The 11,257-nt window shown below is 42.4% G+C and overlaps 1 protein-coding gene across 9 annotated transcripts in view; it reads right to left on the bottom strand.

The window, feature by feature from the left end:
• Positions 1 to 11,257, bottom strand: part of CACNA1B (calcium voltage-gated channel subunit alpha1 B) — a 259,792-nt gene that overhangs the window by 117,660 nt on the left and 130,875 nt on the right. For all 9 annotated transcript variants that reach the window (XM_010720794.2, XM_031556155.1, XM_031556154.1 and 6 more), the window contains 2 exons: positions 8,985 to 9,100; positions 654 to 710 (listed from right to left, as the gene is read on the bottom strand). In XM_010720794.2, coding sequence (XP_010719096.1) covers positions 654 to 710; positions 8,985 to 9,100 — 173 coding nt within the window. The remainder of the gene's footprint in view (positions 1 to 653; positions 711 to 8,984; positions 9,101 to 11,257) is intronic.

Genomic DNA, 11,257 nt, shown 5'->3' with positions numbered 1-11,257 from the left:
AGAAAAAAAAAGAGGGGGGAAAGGGAGGGGAAGGGAAAGGAGGAGACATGGGAGGACGAAAGATGGTCAGAAAAGGGAGAGGGAAGAGTCTTTAACTGAACTTTGACTGTCGCACCCTAAGAGCTCATCGGTCTCGAGGCACAGGGAGAGCGATCCCCGCATCCTCGCTGCACTGTGTCCAAAGCTCCAGCCGGCCTGACAGCTAGGGTCGCATGTTGGAAGATAGGATCACCACACCCTGTTATGTCTTACTGCTTACAAGTAACAGGGGTCTTAGTCTCTTTGTCACGTCCGTTGGAAACCTCGGTTCAGAGCCCTGCCTTCTCTCAGTCAATGCATTTCTCTCCTGGCATCGCCCTGCAGCCTATCCCCAGGCACAGCCGCCCCCGCCGCACCGTGGGCCCCCAGGCAGTGCAGGGACCAACTGACCCCAAGGGCAGATCCCCATCCCAGAGTGGTCTCACATAACTGCTCATCATCCACCTTCAACCTCAAAAAGGCCCAGGAAAAGGGACTCTTTAGCCCGACTTATTCCAAGTGCATGCAAGAGCGTGTTCCTCACACCCTTCTGGTTGCAGCAGAAAGCCATGTCAGCATACAGCAGGTGAATCTCTCGTGTTGCGGGAGGAAAACCACACAGCAAAACGACCTACCGTCCAGAGGAGATTTCTCTTCTGCGTTCTTGTCTTCCTCAGCCAGCATGACTTCCTCTGTAAGGAGAAAAAAAGCCAGGCTCAACCTCTGATTTATCACATCCCCGCTCTAAAAACAGCTGAGCTGGATGCAGCAGACCTCTGTCTCAGCTGCCAACAGCCTTATCCCACTGTTTTACCCAGTTACACCAAGCCTGTAGAGAAAGGATGGTTCACAGAGTTTTTGTTACCCTGTGCCCTTCTTGCATAGGGAAGGAGGTTAGCCTACACTACCTACAGCATTCCTCCATGTTCTTCACAATGAGCCAGTTTCTTCACCAAGCTACCACACACAAGGGATTTCTGTAGAGCACAGACACTTTTCCAGCCCCAAGCAAAGCCAAAGCAGGTCCCTCTTGCCCATACATATTGGAGACTCCAAGGAGTGGAAGATATTCTGTGGCCATTACCACACTTATGTGTCCATCAATAAGACCAGGACTTAACCTGGAGGGAAGGGATCCACGTCTCACGGCATAAGGCAACACAAGTGGGGCTGTGCCACATTGCAGGGGACAAAAGTCACCAAACAGCCATTGGATCAAATATTTGTCAAAATAAAACCAATGGCAAGGCTGCCACAGCAGAGTTCAGGCTAGCACAGTTCAAAGCACAACACATGTGAGATGGCACCAGTGACCTTCCATTCCTGTATAGCCTCCAAAATATGAGTTTATACTTTCCTACACTACAAGAATTTGAAGAGCACTGGAAAAAAAAAAAAACCACCAAAAAACCCACCACCCCTCAATCAGAAATGAGTCATTTCTATCTGCGTGAGAACGACCAAATTTCCCAAGGTTTCACAATGCAAATGTCATCGCCCAAGTCAGTTTGCAGCACACACCACACACTGCACCAACACTTGAAACCTCACAGTTCATATGGTCTGAACTACAGATTTTAGCTTGCTGCTGTGAAATTATGTAAGGGTTTTCTAAAGGACGATCTGAACTGTAGAAAATATTGAATTGGCAGCTGGTAAACTGTATACTTCCTCCTATTATTAAAAATGACAAATTCTTCCATGTTTGGCAGAGATGTAATTTAGGATCTTACTAAAGATCTGACACTGCATTCCTACAAAACTTTACTCAAAGCCCCATTTAAACCAGCCTAGATGGAAGGCTAACAGGCTAACTACAAAAATAACAGCAAACCACAGCCAAACATCAAAGTGTGAAGCTAAAAGAGCTGTCTGGAGGAATACTGGAGGGATCAGCACTACCACACAAGTCTTATATAATCTCTTTATTAATCATCTGGGGGAGAAAGAGAATGAATGATACATTAATAAGACAGCAAATTGAGACGGCTGGAAAATAATATTAAGGACTTGGGGAGACAAGAAACCTAAGCAGAGGAGAACAAAACAAAATGCAAACTAATGCACCAAAGACACAGAAGAGGGAAGGAAATTAGTGGTGCTGGGAGAGGGTTAAAAACGTCAACTGAGCTGTAAATCTGCACTTTAAAAGGCATGAAATCATTAAAAGAAAAAAAAGGAAAACAATATAATTTGGGTTTTTTCTAGAAATTCCTTGGTTGAGTTGGACAACTGAAATGGTTTTTTTTTTCAGATGGCTCAAGAACTTTCTCTCTCGAAGCTCAAAATCAGAAGGTACCTCTGTAGCCTCGCCTAAGGAAAAGCTGCAGTGGTGTTGTGGGGTTGATAATACAGAAAGAGTTAAACAGGATTAATGACCATTAATAACAAACATGGTTGCCCTAAAACAGAAGTGACGCTTAGATAAGATGGCCCCTTCCCAAGGGCAGCCAGACAAAGGGTCTGCAAATGGGATGGACAAATACAATATGCTGGGATGGACAAATACAATATGCTGTGGGACTGCTGGGAGCAGATGCACGGCCATGCAGGTGGTGAGTAATAAAAGTAATGAGCTAGCAAAGGGCAGCAGGTTGGCAGCTTCTCCTTAGGAGCTATACCAGATAAGGGCAGTGCAAGAGGTGTCTTTGTAAGGAAGATCTCAGCCAGACCTGGCATGCTTGCTGGTCAGTGCTCTGAGAGTTGCAGGCTTCCATCACATCATGTTAACAGTTATTTCATGTGCTGCAGTAAAGAAAGCCTGTTTGCTGAGGTGGAGACTCAATTCTGCACCAGAATGGCACATACCAGTGGGACCTGAGAATTTGCAAGTAACAGTTTGATATCAGTTTATTTCCACCTACAATATACAGAGTCCTGAGATAACTCTGCAGACCAGATGAGCCCTTATCTCAAATCCAAGGCCATGATTTGATCCCTGACCTCTCTCCCTCCACAGGCATTCCTCATCCAAGGCTCAGCTCTGCTGTCACTTTAAAACAACCAAAATCTCCATCTCATCTATGCATTGTCTCAAGCCTGACTCCTCCATTCTCATCCTCCACAGTCACTCCCATCTGTTTTACATCCACCAGGAACTGCAAGATCACATCCACCCCAGTGGGGCTTTAAGAGGTTTCAAAACCTGCTAATAAGACAATTCAGCAGAAAGAAATCACATTGTTACCGGGATTTTTTTTTAACCAGGGAGCATCCTTAGCAGACGCTCAGAAGTCGCATTGCCTTTAGTCATCCCTGTAATAGAGACAGGCAGAAGATAATTAGGGAGCCTGAGAAACCTCCAAAGAACAGTTCCTCTGCATTAAAAGAAATATTCAACAAAGACACAGTATTGTATCAGCGACTTCTAGCCTCCAAACAAAGGCATGGGACCTTCACTAGGATATCAGAGCAAGGAGTTTCTCAGCTGTAAGATTCACTGCTGGTCATTAAGCACTGACATGCTCAGCACATCAACGGACTGGGAATCAAAGCAGGCATCCTCTACTGAAGAAGGGAAGGGAACTGAATTTAACCACTGAAGCTTCAAATGTGTTAAACAGATAAAGCAAATAAAATGCATCTCTTAGAAAAAGGCCCTATGCTTTCACCCTAATTATTGAACCCTAATTTGTCTTTCTAGCAACTGTCCTTTCTGGCCATCTCACATGTGTTGCTGTCAGTTTTCACGGATATAAGGTTACTTTTTCCAGTCGTATCAAGGGCTTGTTGGTCTGTTTCTTCTACAGAAAGCTGAAACCTGAGGCTTGCAAGGTTCTGTTGTGTCAGGAAATGTTGTGTCAGGAAATGGCAGTCACAAACATGGGTAGATGGTTGGACCCAATGATCTTAGCTGTCTTTCCAACCTTACCCATTCCATGTTACAGAGAGCCAAAAGAGAGAACTGCAAGCCATTCACAAAGCCTGCTTACTCTAGAAGAAAAGAAATGCTCAGAATCAGTGCTGTGTGAAAGAGATGGACTGGCAAAGAATTAAAATGCAGAAGACAGGCGACTTTCTGAACAGAAAGGCTCTGAGTCCCTGAGCAGTGTGTTTTCAAAATGATGCATGTCCTTGTAAGATAAGAGAAACACCTTCAAAAGAATATTTGTGGACCTATAAGCTCTTTACTCCGTGCAGAGAACCCAGTTCTCTGCTCTCCTATAGAAAGGCAGTATGACAGCCTCACAGATGCTACAGTTTCAAGGAGTTTAACTGAAAAAGCAGCGGTGGCAAAATCATTTGCATGGATTACATTGCTTGACTTCCCCGTGTTTTGATTCCTCTGAAAGGCACAATTTCAAACTGACTTCCTATTGCTTTTGCACAGAGTCAAAAGAAGACATAAAACAAAGAGCATAAGGAGCAACCCTTGTCCTAACAAGCAGCAGGTGGGACAGGACAGAGCTGCTGACCACCAGTAAGACTTTATTTGATATTGGTTGGACTGGAGAAGTGCTGTTTTATAAGACTGGTTCACCTGTGCCAGGAGGAGACGTGGTGTTAAGCATTGATTTTTGCACCTCTGTCAGCTGACTGCCAGCATTGGAAATCATAGAATTGCTCAGGTTGGAAAAGACCCTCAAGATCATTGAGTCCAAACTCAACCCAACCATACTACCCTAACTCTAACAACCCTCTGCTAAATCATGTCCCTGAGCACCGCATCCAGATGGTTTTTAAACACATTCAGAAGGGAAGAGTTGGTCTGTTTAAGGGATTTGCTAAAAACAGAAAACTGACTTCTTCCGTTGACATCCAAGTTAGGACTACTGGTCCATTTCTAAATGAGCCACACCTTTTGCTTCTAAGTAATACATACAGTCAAAATTTATGGGTTTGACCTGGCATTTACTGCATGAACTACTAGACCAAATTCTGTGAGAAGCAAGAAATTGTGATTTGACCATTGCTTCTGGCCTGAAACTCACAGCACTGAGCATCTGACTGCTTTGAAGACACTGCCAGATTTGTAAGTCATGTAGTGCAACGGGTCATTTTTTCACAACATCCCCAAAAGGACTCCACTGAGTTACAATTTCACACAGAGGGTGGTGAGGCACTGGAACAGGTTGCCCAAGGAGGCTGTGGATGCCCCATCCCTGCAGGCATTCAAGGCCAGGCTGGATGTGGCTCTGGGCGGCCTGGGCTGCTGGTTGGCGACCTGCACATAGAAGGGGGTTGGAACTGGATGAGTACTGTGGTCCTTTTCAATCCAGGCCATTCTATGATTCTATGACAATTTTCCATATTTGATCTTTTCTCTTGGCCTCATGACAAACACATACGGGCACTGTACATTAAATCTCCTATTATTTCATTTTAAAGATAATTTGAACTCTCCTGAACATCCTATGTCTTCATTCTTCAACATACACATGTGAAGTAGATGAAGCAACAGCTTCATCCCCAATCTTTGTTTGATCCTATTTCAAGAAAGTAAATCCAACTTCTAAGGGAACTGATTGGACAGTGGGTTGATTTTCCTTTTAAGTCACACATGTCTAAATTCAGCACTGCATTAGCTGTTACAATTCTTCCCTTTGTTCCCAGCCCTTCAGTAAATAAAGAAGGGATTTGTTAAGCACTCCATCAATTAAGGCTTCTTGTATTAAGCATAAGAAGTAGTCACACATTAAGGATGCCATTGTTTAAAACACCTCAGTAGAGATTCCTCAAGCAGATTCACTGCTGATTATGTTAAAAAATCCTCATCTAAAATAGCCTAAGCTACAATTGCTTCAGTTTCAAGTATAGCTGTACTTCTGGTGATTAATCAAGTACTGAACTGGCACCAAAATATTACAGCTGTGCCAAAGTACCTCCTTGAAAACTTTGCAGGTATTATTTATTAATATTATCTTCCTTTTTATAGCCTTATTTCATCACTGGAAAAAAAATAATAGAAAGTACTCCTAGAAAAAAGGACAGATGTATAGACAGTTATCAAACGCCCAGGCTGCTAAGGAGTTTCATTCTTACAATGTAAGTGTCTATTAAGATAACTCATCAGACCAAGTCTAGAACATGATCGAGTCACATGGCATTTAAGAAATAGAAAACAAAGACCCATTGTTTTCTTCAGGTGTACTGAACAGACTACAATCTCAGTATGAAAAGGAGTTAAAGGTATCAACCTCCAAAGTTTATCAGAATCACCTGTTTAATGCAACACGTGCAGCAAGAGGTAATAAAATTTTATTCACTTTACAAAGAAAAATGACTCTAAGAAACATTAAAAGTGACTCAAAAGTGGTCAGTAAATGATGAGCAGAATGCTAAATCAAAATCATTGTTGGCAAACGGGAGGTAGCATACAGATGAAGGAATATTTCAGTCATTCAAATACTTCCCTTGGTACTAAATGAGTTACAGCCCTTGAGCTAAGAACCTGAGCATGGCAGAGAACAAGAAAAACTCCCTTCCAGCCCCACTAACTACTCAGTATATGGAAACTGTTACAGAGCAAAGTCAACCAGGTTAAGACTCCCCTTAAGATGCTGGAACACAGCTTTCCATTCTTCCTACTTTGCATCAAAAATAAATGAGAGAAAAAATAAACAAACAAAATGCTCAGAGATAGATACTATAAATATTAGAAGCCTGGAGAGCCTTCCATGGGAAGGGAAGACATGAGCAGATTGGCTCTGCACGCTTTACAGCAGGAAAAAATAAGGTGAAACAAGGTAGAAATGCAGCAGAAAAAGAGGAGTAATAAAAAGAAATATACTCCTGTGCAGAAAGACAACACATTTAAAATTAAGGAAGAAAATATTTTTTCTCCATTCAAACCAACTATAAATGTGTGGAACTCCTTGCTGCAGGATTCTCTGAGGTCAAGGATGCTATAAGGATTTAAAAATAATCAGATATTTATGTGATTAATAAATAAAAACCTCCATAGTTATATTAGAGTAGGACATCAAGACCTTTTGCTCTTCCATTTATGCAAATATTTTGTAACATGTCTGTGAGTTGTTTCCGCTTTTCCTGCAAAGCAATCTGGTTTTGCTTTGGCCATTGGCCCATCCACAGTCCTGGACAAGGAGTCTGGTTGGGAAATTCCTGATGCACAGCATCACAGCTGAAATCTCAGCCTCTAAAACAACAGAAATGGGAAATCCCAATTGATTGCACAGTTCCACATTTCAGTGCCTGAATTCCAAACACTTAGTTCTCTCTTTGGTCTTGCCTTCATGCTATATTTCGTATTTAAAGATTTACTAGCATTAAGTTGATTTTTATTATTGTTATTATTCAGCTGTACTAGAAAGCCTTTTTATATTCCTATCGTATTTTCAACAGTGCCTTAATAGGACGATTTTATTATTCCCTAATTCAGCTCGTTTGCATACACTGCTTGTTCTGTAAGACCTCCTGAACCTCATGTTATTAAACGAAAAAAAAATAGATGGGTATTTTAGAGCAACTTCACTGTATATGCATGTAGGCATTTATGCAGAACTGGCAACACAGAAATCAAAAAGCCAGCTGTTCCCATAGGGACTCAGTGCTTGGAGCAGAGCAGCTGTGTTTCCTAACTTCTCCACCTCAACCTTCAGACCTCGAGGTTCAGCTAGCAATCTCCTCATAGTGGACAGCTCATAACTGAACAGTCTCCAGAATGAAACAAAGCAACGCACATCCATGCAAAAAAAAACTAATTTTTATTGTTTCAATGGAGAAATTGGATTTTAGAGTCCAAGAAAAGACCAAATCCTTAAAAGCAAGATGGCAGCAGACTCAAGGCAGAACTACAGCACTCTGCTCCAGCTAACCAATAAACCATTAATCAATCTGAATTTGGGCTAGCAAAACAGCTGCAAACAAATGAGAAGACAAATTCCAAATTGAAAGAAAAGCAAATGGTCCTTTATTTTTCAATCCTACAGTCACAGAATTAAGGGGAGATAAAGTTCGGTTGCTTAACTGAGGGCAGTTGCTGTTGAACAGGCACAGTGACAAAAGTCAATACAATTGGCACTCAGTTGTCACTGTGGATAGTGCTCTGGGGAATAATGGGTTCAAAGCCACCATACAGTTCAGAGCAGAGATATAGCAGCAGCCCACAGACTTGGCAACACATCACATGCCAGTTCTGCCACTGGCTCATCAACTGGCGTCCAGCGAGTCACCATACAGTACTGGACCTCAGTTTCCCTAGTCACAGTGGGCAGGGATTAAGTTGACCTGCCTACAAAGGTGCCTGAAAATCTATTTGTGAAGCCACCACTTCTTTTTCTCTCCACCGTTTTTTTTAAAAGGCATTTTCACTTCACTCCATTGTTTAAGCTTTGCAGAAATACAAGCATGGAAGCGAATGTTAATGAATTGCACTGAGGTTATGTCAATATATATCAGAAGGATTATTGGTAATCTTTACAGTCCAATAATAAAAAAAGAAAAAGAAAGCACCCTTTTTTTTGTTGTTGTTAAATTAAAGTATTTAGGTCTTTGTTAAAGTTAATCACTGCTTGCAATAAAGTGTTATGCTCAGTTATAATCGTTGTAAAGCAATGTTAATGTGTGCTGGGGTAAGTTTAATGAAAGTGATCTTTGTAGCTCATAAAAATGACATTCCAGCGTATTTTGCCATTATAGCAACAGAGGTTTATGAAATAGCTGCAGTGGAAAGTAAATAAAATATAAATGACTCATGTAAGACAACAGTTTCGCCACAGTGGAGACTCAGCACCATATTGCTTTTTGTTTTGTACTGTTTTAAGACAGTTAATGCTTTAATGTTTTGCTCTCAGCAATAAAGTTAGACCAAGCTCTTTATTTGTGCTTAACCAACCTGGGGTCATCCACAATAACTTCAGTGTGACACCTCAACAAAACCAGTAATTGCTGGCTGGGCCATGCCCAGTCTTGGATGGTCAGGAGCACCAAAGACAGATCCTTAACATCATCAAACTCTACATGCCACACACCTTAGTGAACCAACATTAGCTGTCTCCACTTACCTGCTTTGAAGATCCACTCCAAATATCCATTTAGCTCCCGTTCTATTTGCTGTTGCCTACGGAGTTTCAGGAAAGCTCGACGGTTTTCTACCCTCTCTCGTTCTTTGGCAAATTCACTACAGAGAGAGAAGAATGAGAAAGTACATCACACGAGGTCAGGGAAGATATGCAGCTTCTCCTTCATTTTTGAGAATAACTTCACAAAGACTGAAAGCAGCAGCAGCAGCAAGAAGAAACCACAGCACACTACGCATCAACGTCCAACAAGCCACCACTTTGATTCCACTGGAAGCAGAATATTTGTCATAGAAGCACCAGCGATCTTTGAGTTTTGGAAGAGATCTGCTCTTCCCAGTTGGCTTTCCTTAGAGTTTTCCCAGGCTTAAGCCAGCCTTGATGAACAAGTCCAACGACAGTTGTAGGTCAGGTTGGTTATTCTGAAGCAAGGAGAAATACCCCAGATGATCTAGGTTGAGGGCAACAGTGATCTAGTTTTTCTTAAGTCATATAGTCATATGGAAAGCATCAAATCATCTCAATGGGACTATATAGAGGGTCAGAAAGTAAACAAATAATGCAGGCTGGAAAAAAGAGAAAAAAGACACTCAACCACTGCCAAAACCTTGTCCAAGTACATCCTACAGCCTGCTTTGAAATGATGCTAAGGCAGCAGTGCAGCCACCACTCCCACACACCCACAATGGGGTTTTCTCCAGACTAATCTCTATTGCCTCTAAGGAGCACCTGACGCTCCAGCTGAGGTGACCTCTGCAGGGACATGTGCCCATCTACTGCTTATACACCTCTGAACCAGCCCCTACAATCCCCTGCTCTGAGCATACACAAGTGAGCAGTTACAGGAGTGAATCCCACAATAGCTTAACCTAAATGGTTAATCTCAATGAGGTTCTGACTCTCACATAGAGCAGTGCCCTACTCTTCATCCCATTTAACTTCTTAACACTGCTGTGTCCTTCCCTGAAAGCATTACTTAACTTTGCTCTTTGCTGAAGTCTCCCCTCGTCACCTATTTGTTATCCACAAACACTTTTCAGTTAGAATCTAACAAGGAACAGGAGATGGGAGGAAGGAGGAAGAATGGAGAACAAGGAACTGCAAGTGCCAAAGCCAGCTTTACATTCACAGCCTACATTTCAGCCTTCAAAGCTGACACTTCTGCTTAGTTTGGCAGGACTGACCCAAGGAGAAGGGGACTGCAGGAGAACTCGGCTCAGCACTGCGGCACACACTTCTGCAGCCATGATGCGAGAGCTGCAATTAACCATGATGTGATCCTCATTCCCCTCTCCTGATTGGCACCCGAGTCCCTAGGCAGACCCATCCGTGAAATGGAGGAAGCTGAAACATCACTTTGCACCGACAGCTAGCAGCTCCTCACCATTCAGCACATCTGCCTGGGGACTCGGGTACCTGCATGTGACAGCTGGGATGCCCATTTTCTCCTTCTTCCTTTTTAATGTTCTCATTTCTGGTTCAGCACCCACTGGTTCAGGGCCATGGAACTCCTCCTGAGTGGTGCTCCTCAGGGGTTGGTACTGGAACTGGCGCTGCTGGGAAAGCAGCTCTCAAGAGAAGACCCAAACACTTTGGGTTTCATTGACTGTCTTCTGAGCACGGCAGAGCTCTAGCAGGTTGAAGACTGAAGAGTCCTGAGGTATGGTCTTCCTAGTGGAGGAAAGCATCGTGGACCTTTCTCCTACCTCACGAGATTCAACTAAGCTGGAATCTGTCAAAAGATTTTTTCTTTATGCATTAATAAATGCATGCTTCTCTCTCCTCCACTGCATTCATCATCATTCAGGAACTGAAGTATTCCCCATCTGCAGTAACAGGAAAAATCTCAGAATTTCTTTATGAGAGATTTTCGGCAAATTTTCTGAACTATTTCAAAGAAAAAGGGAACAAATTATAAAAATGGCATATTTCATCTAGAAATACTTAAGCTGAAGGTTTTCTGCCTGTTCCAACAGAAGCTTGGAAAACCCCTTAGGAGTGTTTCATAGCAGTAAATAAATCTACTTTTTTATCCAGCATAATTGCTATTTATGCCACTGACTTTAAAAATGTTAAAAATCTCCCAAATTTTCTTGGAAATCTTAGCAGAAAATAGGCTGCCTCCTGCCCAGCTTTACATCCAGGACGTTCATAATAGCAGCTAATTCTGGAATGAAGAATATTAAATAAGGCATTCATCCACTCTCATCCTTCTTAACAGCTACCTTGTGCCCCAAGATGTCCCCCAAAACATTCCT

Source organism: Meleagris gallopavo, chromosome 19 (assembly GCF_000146605.3).
Source record: "Meleagris gallopavo isolate NT-WF06-2002-E0010 breed Aviagen turkey brand Nicholas breeding stock chromosome 19, Turkey_5.1, whole genome shotgun sequence".
Lineage (NCBI taxonomy): Eukaryota > Metazoa > Chordata > Aves > Galliformes > Phasianidae > Meleagris > Meleagris gallopavo.
Note: the sequence above shows the minus strand (reverse complement) of the source record. Positions and strands in the feature narration are given on the sequence as shown.